General features: G+C 39.1%; 1 protein-coding gene across 16 annotated transcripts in view; it reads right to left on the reverse strand.

Moving 5' to 3' along the window:
• Positions 1 to 1,482: 1,482 nt before the first annotated feature.
• CEP63 (centrosomal protein 63) overlaps positions 1,483 to 16,055 on the reverse strand; it is a 73,905-nt gene continuing 59,332 nt past the window's right edge. For 12 of the 16 annotated variants that reach the window (XM_059889174.1, XM_024996353.2, XM_024996346.2 and 9 more), the window contains 7 exons: positions 13,418 to 13,532; positions 12,360 to 12,557; positions 10,963 to 11,049; positions 4,914 to 5,119; positions 4,466 to 4,510; positions 3,860 to 4,145; positions 1,483 to 2,008 (listed from right to left, as the gene is read on the reverse strand). In XM_059889174.1, coding sequence (XP_059745157.1) covers positions 1,850 to 2,008; positions 3,860 to 4,145; positions 4,466 to 4,510; positions 4,914 to 5,119; positions 10,963 to 11,049; positions 12,360 to 12,557; positions 13,418 to 13,532 — 1,096 coding nt within the window. In that variant the 3' untranslated portion in view covers positions 1,483 to 1,849. The remainder of the gene's footprint in view (positions 2,009 to 3,859; positions 4,146 to 4,465; positions 4,511 to 4,913; positions 5,120 to 10,962; positions 11,050 to 12,359; positions 12,558 to 13,417; positions 13,533 to 16,055) is intronic. The other 4 variants (XM_024996368.2, XM_024996375.1, XM_024996340.2 and 1 more) reach the window with 3 other exon arrangements.

Raw genomic sequence — 16,055 nt, forward strand, 5'->3', positions numbered from 1 at the left:
TCCAGGCAAGAGTACCGGAGTGGGCTGCCATGGTCTCCTCCAGGGCATCTTCCTTGCCCAGGGATCAAACCCACATCTCTTATGTCTCCTGCATTGGCAGGCAGGTTCTTTACAACTAGTGCCACCTGGGAAGCCCAAGCTACCATATGACCCAGCAATCCCACTACCTGGGCATATACCCTGAGGAAACCATAACTGAAAAAGATACACATACCCCAGTGTTCACTGCAGCACTATTTACAGTAGTTTAGTAGGATAAGGAGCCAACCTAGATGTCTAATGACAGATGAATGGATAAAGAAGTTGTGGTACACATAAACAATGGAATATTACACAGCCATAAAAAGGAACGCATTTGAGTTAGTTGCAGTGAGGTAGATGAATCTATAGCCTGCTCTACAGAGTGAAGTCAGTCAGAAAAACAAATATAGTATATTAACACATATATATGGAACTAGAAAAATGGTACTGATGAATTCTTTTGCAGGACAGGAACAGAGACACAGATGAAGAGAATGGACTTGCAGACAGTTTGGGGAAGGAGAGGGTGGGATGAACTGAGAGAGCAGCACTGAAACATACACATGACCACGTATATAGGCGGCTAATGGGGAGTTGCTGTGTAACACAGGGAGCTCAACTCTGTACTCTGTGACAGCCTGGAGGCGTGGCACGAGGTGGGGAATGGGAGAGAGGTTCAAGAGGGAGGGGACACACGTGTACTTATGGCTGATTCACTTGTTGTATGACAGAAACCAACACAACATTTTGAAGCCATTATCCTCCAATTAAAAATAAATTAAAAAAAAAAAGATGGCAGTGGCCACAGTCACTGCAGACAATTCTCGCCAGAGACATGAGTGTGAAGGGGAGCAGGTGTGCGGAGCAGGAGGGAGGATGTGCAACTGAGGTTTTGTTTTGCTTTAAAGAAAGGAGAAATAACAGGATGTTTGCTTGCTGATGGGAAAGATCCACAGAGAGGGCTGGTCACAGGAGCCCCATCTTCTGACAAGAGCCCTCCACCTCGCCTTCTGGTCTCTGGTTGCACATTCCAGCTCCTCTGCTGGATCTAACCACACGATGCTCGTGTGCTGGTGTCCTTCGGCCCCAAGTTCTGCTCTTCTCTCTCCTTGCCCGCCTCCTCCAGATCTCCACAGCTTCAAATGCCTCTGCACCTTGACATCTTTGTCTCCCGTCAAACTTCTCCTCAGAAATGCAGATGCCGAGATTTCTACTGAGTGTCCCCAGGCTCCCACGCTAACCCAGCCCCAGGCCCAGCTCCCACCTCTTTCCCACATCTGTCTTTTGAATAGGAGAGGGCTTCCTGTCAAACTTCTCCAGCCCCTTCACATAATTCCACCTAGCCTCACACATTACCAGCCCAACTGACTAATGAGGAGCAAAACCAGTATAAAACCCAGCAAAATCTGGATCACTCTGCCTCTGAGATCCATGCTTCCACTACACACACTGCTCCCAAAGAAATTTCCTACAGTTACTTTATTTCCAACATGCATCGTAAAATCTTTAATTAGTCTACAGCTATTACACTTAAGTCAGCAAGAGAAAGTATTACTTTATGATAATAAATATTAATATGAGAAAAAAGTCTAGCAAAGTGGTTTATTTACATGTTATTGCTGGAAAAAGTCCTTTAAACAAGACAGTGCAGAGAAAACACCTTAGAGCTAAGTATCAGCTTTTCAGATTCGTCACGGCAGCTTTAGTACATCTCATTTTTATGGTTTCTATATAGTCACGTGTTCAGGCTTTCAAAGAGCTGCTACTTCATGATGACAGTAACTCTTCAGTGTTTATTTTTATTTCCAAGTTTGTGATTTTTAGGGGGCTACTTTAGGACTGTGAATTGTTTCACCGTCTTCTCACTTTCTCGCTTTAGTTCTTCGATGTGAGCATCTAGGCGCTCTAGGATGTGATGAGACCTCAGCTCTTCCTCTTCCAAAAATCTTGTGGCTATTGAACCAAGAGGAGACAGAGGCAAGGGACACTAGAAGAGAAACACATTTTGACATATGTAAGTTGAACAGTATATTTCTAAGACACAGTATTCATGATATTTTCTAACTACCAATATCAAAAGGGGAATGTTTTCCTCTGACAAGATACTGTTTTTATCCTAATGATAATAATAGTTAAAAAAAAAAATTTCCACAAAAATTAACACAGATCTCTTCCTTTCTGACAGTTATGTAAGTGTGAAGTGTCATATAAATATATTAGTTACTCATTTGAAGACTTTCAGAGCCTTCTATATGCTAGAAGAGATATACTTAATGCCTATTTATTTCAAACTTATTTATAAAAATCTGAATGTTACTTTTTAAAGCATAGAAAATCTACCTGTAATAAATTAGATACCAGGTAAAAATCAATATTTTCCTTCCTCCAAAATTTGAGTCTACAGCCCCTTGTCTGAATTCACTGGTTTCAGAATTTAGATGTACCATATTTAGTTGACCTTATCTGCAGTAGTTATTTTCTATAATGTCATCTCAAACACTGAATTAATGAATATTGAAACACTGCTTTTATGGGAAACAAACACATACACACAAACTTCACATAGATTATAATCCTAACTCCTAAAAATAACTCACCAGGTAGATTCTGTTTGCTTTATTTCACAAAAAACAAGGTTCACAGTGTTTGGTGACTTGCCTGAGGCCACCCCATTAATGGGTACCAAAGCTGGGGTTCAAACCCTGATCAAGCCCAGCATCTGAGTCTCGTGCACGGTACTGCCCATGAGTGGCTCTATCTTCTGGGCCTCTCAGCACAAGAGCTGAGACAAGAGGGTAACGTACCACCTTGGCAGACCTTAGCTGGAAACGTGCAAGTCCAGTGACTCACATTTTGTCCAGCTCTGCCATGTTCATGGATAACTGTGGAAGTGCTAATGAGTTCTACTTACAGGTAACAAATAGTTTAGCAAGTAGATGAATTCACAAATATAGAATACATGACCTATGATGAGTCTGAGGTAACATCCCATCATCAAACACATTGGTATTTCTGACATAAAATGTTAGGTGGGATCAATCAACATTTTATCACATCATATCAGTTCAGGCCAGGTCAGGTCTTAGTGCCAAACTTAGAAAGAAAGTTAGTCATCAGGTCTTTTTTGGATTTCAGAATTACATATATAGTACGTTTATTTCAACAACTAAAAGAGGACTCATATGGACTTGTTGGCACATTAAAAAGTCAAAAGTACTGAACTTTCACAGATACAGGACCATCAGGGTGATGAGAATGAAGGGCCAGAGGTGAGTGCTTCAGCACAGAAGGCAAAAACAAGGATGTAGAGGAGTTCTCATATCTGCTGCAGGAACAAGGGGCCAGCCCTGTCAAAGGGCAGCGTCTGCCACCAGGGCCCTGCGGGGCGGCACCTGGTCTATGGTCTATAACAGACACATCAGCTGCCATTACTTCCTCTGCCTCGACCCACTCTTTCCCTTTCCAGCCATTCCTTTTCTCCTTCACCACTATCTACGCCCCAGGACTATCTTGGCAGGCAGAGATATTCCTTGAACCAATCATTTCCAATACAAAGGTGACCCTCTCTGAAAAAGGCAGGAAGGGAATTTTCAATTTTGGCTAAAAATAAATGAATCCCTATAACTTATATTTAATAAGACACATTTTGAAAAGTACTCGTGGCTGAAGTCTTCACAAGCAAAATCTTAGGACAGAAATACATGAGAATAACAAAGGGTATTTAAGAGAAAGAACCAGTAAGAAGAAGAAAAAAAAAAAAACCTTATGCCTTAAAATAAAAAAATAAAATCAAACTAAACACACTTAATAAACTAGTAAGATCAGAAAGTGTCCATACCGAAGATGTAAAGTCTTCTGGGTCATTTATACTCTCAGAGACAGTGTCAGAAAAGTTGGTTTCATTTGTATCTAGCACTGAAGGCAGAGAGTTAGTTTTGCACAGAAAGTTAGATGGCAGAGAGACAGTGGAGCAGCAGGAGCTGATCTGATGGCTCGGGGGGCTGAAGCCTCGGGACAGGGACACAGGCTCTATGCTATCCGATGCTTGTCCTTGTGGAGAATGAAGACCTGCTTTGTAGGGCTCAGCCTTCATCCCATCATGCCTGTGCTGGCCATGGGCTGGCCTGGATAGCAGATTAGAAAATAAAGCAGATAAACACTGTAGCAATTTTCCTCCTTTAAAGAAACAGACTTATTGTTGGAAGTTCAATAAAAATACAGAACCAGACTAAGGAGAAGGCTATAATTTACAAAATCAGAAGCCTGTTCAGACCAGGCATTCTTTTCATCACCCTGGCCCCAAATACCAATCCCCATGACCACGTTCCTGCCCCCACAGACTTACACACCAGCAAGGAAGACAAGTAAGCTATCTGAGTGCCCTAGTGGGGTTGGTGGTAGGACAGAGGGGAGCACTGTGCAGACAGAAGTCCCTTATCTTTACCTGGGGGTAAGGTGGGAGTGGCAGAGAGGGTGTCCGCAAAGGTTCCTGGTAGTAAAACATGTAAGAGCTGAAGCCGGGTGGTTTTTCATTGAATGCTGATGTTTTAGGCAACAATCTATTATTAGTTCACCAAAAATACAAAAGAAGCTTTTTATAAAAAGCTAACTTCCACTTCTTATGGGACAAGTGAAGCTAGAAAGGTGGGAAGCAGCGTAACAAAACTCAGGGGAATTAGGCTGTTATTCTCACCTACATCTAGACATGAAAGTGATATATAACCCCCTGCATTTTTTAACCTAACAGTTTTACTTGTACACACTGTACTTCAGAATTAAATATAGGGTCCTTTGATAAAGATTTAATTTCTATAAATTGGAAATTATTCTCAAAGAAATGAGCATTACATAATAAAGATACATATTTTAAATAAACTATGAAGAAAATTTACTTGAACTCTGTATTCTTGAACTCAGGTACTCTGCTGTATGTTGGTTTAAAGATCCTGTCCCGGTTTTTTTTGCATATCTGAGTAGAAATCTCCAGCTGACCTTTGGTATCCATCAAATCTTTCTGTAGTTGTTGATTTTCAGATACTAATTTATTTAATGCCTCAATATAATTTTCCTGGAGGTCTGCTAGTGAAATCTCTTTTGCCTAATGAAAAAGAACAGAGGCACTTAATTTGTAAAAGAATACTTGTGATCTGTGATACTGCTGGTGGAAAATTACTTTTAGCTGTGACTAGTTAATCTATGGTTTTACTTAGGAAAAAGTATAGATCTGATTTTGGCACCTTAAAAAAAAAAAGGATGTGTTTCTTACAGTTAATGGGATAGGAGCACAATGGGCTTCCCTGATGTGTGAAGGAATATCCAAGGAGCTGGAGGAAGGCTGGAACTAGGATGGAAAAAAGCTACAAATGAGAATCAAATACAGACAAAAAGAAAGAAAACAGTAACCATGAATTGTTTAAGAAAAGAGAAAGTTGAGCTTAGTGAAATAAATCAGAGAAATACAAAGACTATGTCATCACTTATATGTGGAAACCAGAATATAAAACAAATGGATACTACAAAACAGAAACAGACTCACAGACACAGAGAATGGTGACCAATGGGGAGCGGAGGGGGCGTGGCCAGACAGGGGAGGAGCGTGAGAGGCACAACTACTATGTATCAAATAAATGAGCTACAAGGACGCATTACACAGCAGACGACACAGCCATCATTCTATAATAACTTTAAACAGTATAATCTATAAAAATATGGAATAACTATGCTGTACACTTTGATATAATATTGTAACTATACAACTATAGTTTAACTTAAAAAAAAAGGAAAAGACAGAGACAGAAGGTTGAATAGCCCCACAATACCTGTGGGAGACAATCAAGAGACCTATTTCAAAGAAAGAAATCTGAACATAAGGTTCTGAAAAGGAATTCTGACTGGCTTGGACAACTTTTAAATAAATAACTCTCTGGTCTTGGAAACTTTTACATAATGTTGTACCTATTCCGGTATGTGAGATTGATTTTGACATGATAAGTCAGTATTCAACAAGGATGACATACGAATTACTACTCTGATATGGTCTGAATTCTGTGATTATAAATTCTACTGCTCTTCAATTCTAGGTGTTTCCTAGTAATATAGTACCTAAAAAAACAGAAGTCTGGACCATTTCTTCCTAATGACAAAATATTTTCATTAGCATTCTGAAAAATTATGGTTATCTTCTTTGGAATTTAATACAATGTTTAGCTTGCCCTTTTCCATAAAGAATTTTTTGAAAATAAGCTGGTCAAGTAGTTTTACAAACACAATTTACCTAACAAAAAAATAAAGCTTAAAATACAACCATTTAACTATCTGTACTAGTAGTGACAATAAGTTATAAAATCTTTCAGGAAGTTGTTGACAGATAAAATCTCAAAAAGAAAAATCTGCAGGACATAGGAGTTAAACTATGAACTACTGGCAACTTTTATTTTCACTGTGGTAAATAATTTATCAGAGCTATTGTTCTCATTACAAAGCTCATTAGATACTTTTATTAAGAGTTATTTAGCCAAAATTATTCATTTGTAAAAGTAATATCACCTTCCTAGGATGGTAAATGCAAAATGGAACTTTCTAATAATTGTTCTTAATATATACATCATGTTTATACTGTAACTTAACTGCTGACATGATCCTCAACAGCCAGAGTTTGATATCTGATGTCATTAAAGATATCTTTTAGAAGAAGATAATGTTTGCTTTTTCCAGGAAGGCATCATTTAAATTTTTCTCAAATTTACTATTTTATTAACAATAATTACAAGCAAATGAATGTGAAAGGTAATATAAAAAGTGCATAGCAAGCACACACCTGGCTGTGTGAAGAAAGAACATCCCTACCACTGTTGGAGGTTTCAGAAGAAATTAAGGCAATGGCACCCCACTCCAGTATTCTTGCCTGGAGAATCCCATGGACGGAGCAGCCAGGTGGGCTGCGGTCCATGGGGTCACAAAGAGTCAGACACAAATGAGTGACTTCACTTTCACTTTTCACTTTCATGCATTGGAGAAGGAAATGGCAACCCACTCCAGTATTCTTGCCTGGAGAATCCCAGGGACAGAGGACCTGGTGGGCTGCCATCTATGGGGTCGCACAGAGCTGGACACGACTGAAGCAACTAAGCAGCAGCAGCAGCAAGCTGAACACAATCTCTGGCCATAGTCTGGGTTAAGCACTTCTGAGAGTTCCCAACTCTTAAATATGAACAGGTAATCACACTACATAAGATAAAAGTCTCAATCACCTATTTCCAAAGCCTGAGCAGTGACAGACTTTATTTTCTTGGGCTCCAAAATCACTGCAAATGTTGACTGCAGCCATGAAATTAAAAGATGCTTGCTCTTTGGAAGAGAAGTTATGACCAACCAAGACAGCATATCAAAAAGCAGAGACATTATTTTGCCAACAAAGGTTCATCTAGTCAAAGCTATGGTTTTTCCAGAAGTCATGCACAGACATGAGAGTTGGACCATAAAGAAAGCTGAGCACTGAAGAAATGATGCTTTTGAACTGTGGTGTTGGAGACTCTTGAGAGTCCCCTGGACTGCAAGGAGATTCAACCAGTCAACCCTAAAGGAAATCAGTCCTGAATACTCACTGGAAGGACTGTTGCTGAAGTTGAAGCTCCAATACTTTGACCACCTGATGTGAAGAACTGACTCACTGGAAAAGACCCTGGGAAAGATGCTGGGAAAGACTGAAGGCAGGAGGAGAAGGCGACGACAGAGGATGAGATGGTTGGATGGCATCACCGACCAGATGGACATGACTTTGAGCAAGCCTGGGAATTGGTGGACAGGGAAGACTGGCATGCTGCAGTGCATGGGGTCACATAGAATCAGCCACAACTGAACTGAACTGAAATCCTGAGCCTTTTGAAGACTCTGTGGTGCAAATCAGGTTCTTCGTTTTCTCCACCACTAGCTTAGTATTGTTTATCAAGGTATATAAAGTTGTTTTCCTTCCTTCCTTTCTTCTTTCCTTCCTTCCATCCACCTTCCCCCTTACAAAATACTTAGCTGTTGTCTCCACTCCTACTTTTTCCATCCTCATAGGTTTGCTTTAAAAAACAAAGTCCTTTCACTTTAGTTTTAGAGGGATTTGACGAGGGAGCATATGTTCATTTGCCACATTAAATGACGGCATAACATTTCCTAGTAAAGAAAATCATGAAACCATCCCTCTACAGACTAACATTTACATTTTTTCAAAATTTTGGATACTGCAAACAACACTGAAATGACCGTTTTCATGCATTTGCTTCTCCAGGATGGGTTCTTTGGGAATGCAAACTGATGACAAAAGGAGAACAATTCAGCAATGACAACCAAAATCAGAAACGCACATGACTCAGGACTTTATGGACTGCATGTATTTACATTTGGTTTAATGGACATTGCTAAACTGCCCTCCAGAATGGCTGTGTCAATTTACTTTCTCATTAACAGAGCACTAAAGGGCCTGTTGCTCTATATCCCTGCCAACACTGGTTGTATCAGTTTTTAAAAAATCACTGTCAAGTCAATAAACAAAAGAATATTTATTTCTTTTGTTTATTAAGGGATGTAACTGCTTTTCTTCTTGGTTGAATTTCTGCATTACTTCTATGATTATCTATTTATGGACTCTGTAGATCACAACAAACTGTGGAAAATTCTTCAAGAGATGGGAATACCAGGTCACCTTACCTGCCCCCTGAGAAACCTGTATGCAGGTCAAGAAGCAACAGTTAGAACCAAACATGGAACAACAAACTGGTTCTAAATTGGGAAAGGAGTATGTCAAGGCTATATATTGTCACCCTGCTTATTTAACTTATATGCAGAGTACTTCATGAGAAATGCTGGGCTGGAGAAGGAGAAGCACAAGCTGGAATCAAGATGGCTGGGAGAAATATCAATAACCTCAGATATGCAGGCTTAAAATTCAACATTCAAAAAACTAAGATCATGGCATCCGGTCCCATCACTTCATGGCAAATAGATGGGGAAACAATGGAAACAGTGACACACTTTATTTTCTTGGGCTCCAAAATCACTGCAGATGGTGACTGCAGCCATGAAATTAAAATACACTTGCTCCCTGGAAGAAAAGCTATGACCAGCCTAAACAGCATAATAAAAAGCAGAGACATTACTTTGCTGACAAAGGTCCATGTAGTCAAAGCTATGGTTTTACCAATAGTTGTATATGGATGTGAGAGTTGGACTATAAAGAAAGCTGAGTGCCAAAGAATTGATGCTTTTGAACTGTGGTGTTGGAGAAGACTCTTGAGAGTCCCTTCGACTGCAAGGAGATCCAACCAGTCAACCCTAAAGGAAATCAGTTCTGAATACTCATTGGCAGGATTGATACTGAAGCTGAAACTCTAATACTTTGGCCACCTGATGCGAAGAACTGACTCATTTGAAAAGACCCTGATGCTGGGAAAAATTGAAGGCAGGAAGAGAAGGGGACGACAGAGGATGAAATGGTTGGATGGCATCACCGACTCAATGCACATTAGCTTGAACAAGCTCTGGGAATTGGTAATAGACAGGGAATCCTGGCCTGCTGCAGTCCATGGGGTCTCAAAGAGTCAGACACCACTGAGTGACTGAACTGTACTGAACTGAACCTATTTTCCTACTAGATCCAATGACTGTATTATATTTATAAGGCCTTATATATTAATATTTTATATTAACCTTTTGTCTGTTAACCGATTGTTTTCCTCTAGTCAATCAGTCTTTTAAATGGGGCCTTTTGTAATCCAGAAATTTTATATTTTTATGTTGTAGAATTCTTTACGTTGTAAAATTATTTGTGGTTACAAGATGCTAAGAGAGTCTCACCCTCTCAAAAGATTATAAAAATGGTTCCCTGTATTTTCTTTTAGCTGAAATAAAGTATTCGTGTAGTGTTTTACGTGTTCTTCCACCCCAGCCTCCACAATCCTTGAGAGTGAAACTAAAACTACTTAGGAGCCAACAGGGGCATTGTACAACCACGAATTTTTGGAGGCATAGACTCTCCAGAAAAACAGAAAAAAAGAATTTCTAAAATCTCTGGGCATTTGACCTATATCAAGAAAAGAGGAGTAAGAAACAGACGGGTTATTTTGCAAAAATAACAATTTTATAACAAAACAGTTAAAAGAGGACCCACACAGTTGGTAACTCTGTTAGCTAATCCTGTTCTCTGGTTTCATAGAAGCTTGCTTACATTTCTTATCCTCCCTACTGGATTACCCTCAGTCTTGTAAAGACAAGAATCTTATTCATCCTTGTATCTATTACATCATCTACTAAATACTTTGAGCATAAAAGATTCTAGAATATTTGATTAAATGAAGTGTATTTTCTCTAGTGGCTCAGACGGTAAAGAATCTGCCTGCAATGCAGGAGATATGGCTTTGATCTCTGAGTTGGGAAGATCCCCTGGAGAAGGGAATGGCTACCCATTCCAGTATTTTTGCCTGGAGAATCCCATGGACAGAGGAGCCTGGAGGGCTATAGTCCATGGGGTTGCAGAGTCAGATACAACCAAGTGACTAACAGTTTCACTTAACACTTTTACCTTGTAGAAATATATTTAAAACAAAAATACTTAAAAGATGACATACTTTACAATGAAAAGACTGTGAAAATAGTAATTACAGTAATAATAACAGCATTAAATATTTATTATATATCTACTAAATGCCAGACACTATGCTAAACCCTTTATATATATTCTATTTTACATGCATTTTTATCACATATAGTATTTTTTTAAATCTTCCAGTTGCTGAAGAGTCATATTTTGCTCACTCCTATCACTGTCTTCTTTTTGAGAAAGTTTTTGCAGAAGGATTATTTCATAGTTTGATCTTAGCTTTCTCTACAATATCAGTATTTACAAAGTAATTTCTTTTAAGGCTTGTATAGCAGAAAAGCAAGTTTCTATATATGTACCTCATGTAAACCCAATTCCAATTTCATCACCATTTCAGAAAGATGACGATTTTCTAACTTGAGTGATTCCAGCTGACCCAACATCTCCTGAGAAGGGAAAAGTAGAAAAAAGAAATAAATGTAATGAATAAATCAAATCCATCTTAAAAATTTTTTCTATATATAATTTTCATTAGGTGAAGTTACATTCTTCATTCATATATACAAATACTTTCTAAAACATTTTTTGAAGAGGTGTTTCAACATGAATTTGTATGCATGCAATTAAGAGTATTATTCTAAACAGATCAATCCAGGCACTGGTGACTCCCTGGCAACTCCTCTTCCTGGCCTCTGCCTCCAGCATCTTGTAATCTGCACTCCTTTCAAGTAGCTTATTCCTACTTGAAGATTCCTGGCTTCCTTGGCTTCCTGCTTCTTTTCTGAAAACTATCTGGTTTTCTTCCTTATTGTCTCTTTCCTTTTTACATCATTCTGGCACCTTTTTACTCTAAATGAGTAGTTTCCTAAGTTGGGTTCAAGTCTCTCCTCTTCACACTCTATGCCTTCTCCTTACAATATCTAAGTCTCTTGGGGTTTCAAATGCCAACTTCATGTAAAAACTTCCACGGCTAAATGTCTTACCTTGATTTTAATCTTGCACTCCAGGCCTTCTGTGGAACTTAGATATTTCCATATGAAAGTCCAGCTTTTATCTCAAACCAGTGCCCATCTGCCAGCTTCCCCATTTTGTGTAATATTCATACAAATTCATTATCCTCCCCAAACCTGCTCCTTATCTTTTTTGTATTTCATTAAAGAGCACCTCTCTCTAATCAGTTGCCCAAACTGAAATCCTAGTGATATCCTTCCCTAACTCTGTCTAACTCACTCTCCCTGTCCAGTCAAATACAAAGTCTAGTCAGTCTTACCAGGCAAGTATCTCCAGAATGATCCATTTCCCTGGGTCTCCCCTGCGCAGTGCTCAGGCCACCATCTCACTGCTGTGACAGCATCTGAGTGGTCTCTCTGCCTCCTTCTTATTCTCCATACAACCACAGACACTTTTTGCTCCTGTTTAACCCATTCTCTACAGATCCCAAGATAACATGAAAACCCCCACACAGGGCAGGTGGGCCTTTCAGGAGCTAAGCCCTGCTTTCCCATCTCACCCCTTACCACTTGTCCCACCTGCCACAGTGAACAGGTAACCGTCACCACTCACCACAGAAACAGCCCTTTCACTTGTCTGAGCTACTCTTAACTCCTGCCAATCTTCACTAGACCACTTGTTAACCAGCCTAAAGAAGGGGGTTAATAAAAATGTACTGAACTAAACACTATGCAAATTATACCTTTAATAAATTGAACCTTCAAAAACAAACTTCAAATAAAGAAAATTTTTGTTCAAGTTTCACCTTATGCTCGACTGCTTTTTCTTCTGCCTTTTGTATCTCTGCTTTGAGTCGCTTTTCCATGTCAGAGGAAGAACTTTTGGTGGAAGCAATAGTGATATCTCGCTGATGTAACTCTCGAGTTAGCTGGGAGATCTCCATCTTCATTCCTTCTAGTACAGAACTGTAACTCTGTTCAGCCTGTAAAATCTGTTCTTTCAACTGCAAAAAAATAGAAAGCATTACAAATTGAGAAAAGACATGTTAGATAGAAAAATATAATATTAATAATAGAGTAATTTTTACCTTGCCTCAAATCATAAATTTTTCCCTAATTAAATCTGCAAAAGATTAGCAATTTACCAAGCTGCATATCTGTACTGAAGGTCAGGTGGTTATGCCCACAATTATTTATTAGATCTCCAAACAGTGAGAGACGGCTGACTCAAATGCTGAGAACCAGCATCAACGAGCCGAAGCACACATAGTCTAGAGGACAGCATTCGTTACCTTCACTCTTTCTGGTTGCAAATCTCAAAATTTGCTTATATGGTTTCCTGGTCCACAGAAGATAACAGAAAGAGAAAAAGAAAGGAGCTAGAAGTAATCTCAAAGAAGTAATAAAAAGAAATGACTCAACAAACAGGACAGCTAGGGCCACTAACACAGAGACAAATTCCACAAACTTCAAATGCCAATGAGGATATAACTACCCATAGTACAGAAGAGAACACACATCCATCACCACCTTCAGCCAGTAAGAAAATACTAAATGCCAGCTCAGTTAATATGTTCATGTGTTCATGCAAGCAAGAAGGTGTGTTATCTTTTAGAAAATTTTTCATCAAGACATATTTAAAATAAAGTTGTAAAGTTCAAAGGGGGCAGCCTTTAATTATCTTGAAAATACTTAAACGGCATCCCTGAGAATGACACAGACATTCTCCTAAGCACCTTACAGGCACTCTACTCATGAGCATCACATGGCCTATGGATGACATTTTCCTCTCATTAAAATTAACTACTATAACCTCCCAACCCACTGCTCAGTCTACAAACACGGAGGGGTTTGCACCTCTCACCTTCTTGATCTCAGCCCTGTACTCATTGTTGTGCACTTCCATCTTCTTCAGCTCTCCATATTTTTCCATTAGCTCTTGGCTCAGCTGTTTACATGTTGCACTCACAGATTCTAAGCTTTATGACAAAAATAAGGTCACATATTTAAAACAAAACAAAACCCTGAATCCCACAAGTTCAGTTATCTAACTACCCTCTTAATGTCCAAGAAATAAACATCACTTTGTACCCCAAAATAAAACTCATTTCCAATTTCCATATCAGTGGAGTCAGCAAAATCCAATCCACACTTCTGGGGAGATACTTCTGACTTCTGTGTTCACCTATATACCTTCTATCTGCTTAAAATACTACTGGTTACAAAATTCTAAATGTTATAGCAACGTAGGCAATTTTTTCTCTCTAGTTGCACACGAGCTGCCATCATAACGTCAGTCTTCACCACGCTTAATTACAACCCCATCCTATACACAGCTGCCAAAATAATCATGAGTTCCCAGTCTGTCACCTTTATTTATCCCTCATCAGGGACAACATACTTCTCTTATCTCACAGCTTATATCCACTATCAAGTCGTTTTGCTTCTAAATTGCTAGGCTTTACAGTCTGCCTTGCGCCATGTGCTAAGCCTGACTTCTTTTCTTTTCACATACCACCTCCTTGGCCACACAGCACCTCCCCCTACCACCTGACAATGGACAGTCAACATCTTTCAAGAATCGAATCAGCATTTACCTGGATAGAGCCACCCCGACTCTCATTCCTCTAAATCATCTTAAAAACAGTCTACTTTCAATTGTTAGAGTTTGAATGTAGACACTTTCTAGAACTTTCACTTTAAATTGCTCTTAGGTCTTTTAATGTACATATTCTGTCTCTCAAACTACAAATTCTATAATTAAAATAATATCTTTAACCTCTCACCTCCCTTTAACCTTGTCCACCATACTCTCGGGCCCTTCATCATTTGGCTCCAGACTGTTCAATAAAGGCTTAATAACTGTTAGACTGTTCCCACACACAGCCAATTTACCAGATAAGCTATTGTTCAAAATATCACCTTGGCAATACAACAACACAAAACAATCATGTACATTCCTCCAGTTCCTGTTTCAGGGAGTATTCTGTTCAAACTGAACAATACAAATAAGCTGTCTAAAAGGGTTCCTTTTTCTACCTATCTTTTGCTATAGAAAAATAATCTTTAAAGTCATTCAGTTTTATTACTGAACAGGAGCATTTGTATCCATTTATTCCAACCTTATTTCTAAAAATCCTAGAATGCTTATTATGTGGTACTTAGTACATGACTGCTGCTGCTAAGTCACTTCAGTCGTGTCCGACTCTGTGCGACCCCATAGACGGCAGCCCACCAGGCTCTGCTGTCCCTGGGATTCTCCAGGCAAGAACACTGGAGTGGGTTGCCATTTCCTTCTCCAATGCATGAAAGTGAAAAGGGAAAGTGAAGCAGCTCAGTCATGTCCAACTCTTAGCGACATGACTACAATATGTCAAATAGAACACTGAGGTAGAGAGAGAAGAAAAATCAGAAATAAACTTGTCCTATCTAAAGATGGGAAAATAGAGGCCTAAAGAGAATAAGGTGTTCCAGGTTGGCAGTGTGTCGGAAGCAAGACACAAGTCTTCAGAGTCTGCTGAAAGCATAGCAAAACATGTAAAAGACCACTAAAAAGTTAATCAATGGGAAATCTATGATAAAAATTATAAATATCAGCTCTAATATCAATAACAATTTGTCATTGTTGTTTAGCTGCTAAGTCGTGTCCACCTCTTTTGTGATCCCATGGATCCCCACCAGGCTCCTCTGTCCATGGGATTTCCCAGGCAAGAATTCTAGAGTGGGTTGCCATACCTTCTCCAGGGGATCTTCCCAACTCAAGGATTTAACCTGTGTCTCCTTCACTGGTACAAATGGATTCTTTACCTGCTGAGCCACCAGGGAAGCCATGTCAAGAAGAATGTGCTGTGCTGTGCTTGGTTGTGTCCAACTCTTTGCAACCCATGGACTGTAGCCCACCAGGCTCCTCTGTCTATGAGGATTCTCCAGGCGAGAATACTTGAGTGGGTTGCCAAGCCCTCCTCCAGGGGATCTTCCCAACCCAGGGACTGAACCCAGGTCTGCTGCATTGCAGGCGGATTCTTTACTGTCTGAGCCACCAGGGAAGCCCGTCAATAAGAATACTAAACTTTATTTTATTCAATCTACAGTGTGCAAATATACTTCAGTAATGAGAATTAAGAATATCTTAAGTATTTCAAGGTGAGAAATAAAGCAAAAACTCTGTGGATGCATGTATATTTACTATGCAAAGAAAATATTTAGTGGTTTCCAAAAACAGTAATAAAAGATATATTAGTTACAGAAGGGACAAAAATTTGTTATTTAAAAAGGCAAAATGGAAATTTTTTGGTTGTTTGTTTCCCTGCAGGCTAACAGTTTATATATTTTTATCTTCTACATGCAGAAAATATTAGAGTACAAATGACTGTGATTTACATTTAAAATAAAATATCAAACTGCTCCCGATCAAAAAGTTCTGCAGTATGACAAAAAAAAAAAGTTCACTGTATTGTAATACAAGTGAGCTGGGCATAGTACAGCATAAGTAAGAATTCAAT

This window comes from Bos taurus, chromosome 1 (assembly GCF_002263795.3).
Source record: "Bos taurus isolate L1 Dominette 01449 registration number 42190680 breed Hereford chromosome 1, ARS-UCD2.0, whole genome shotgun sequence".
In the NCBI taxonomy this organism is placed as follows: Eukaryota; Metazoa; Chordata; class Mammalia; order Artiodactyla; family Bovidae; genus Bos; species Bos taurus.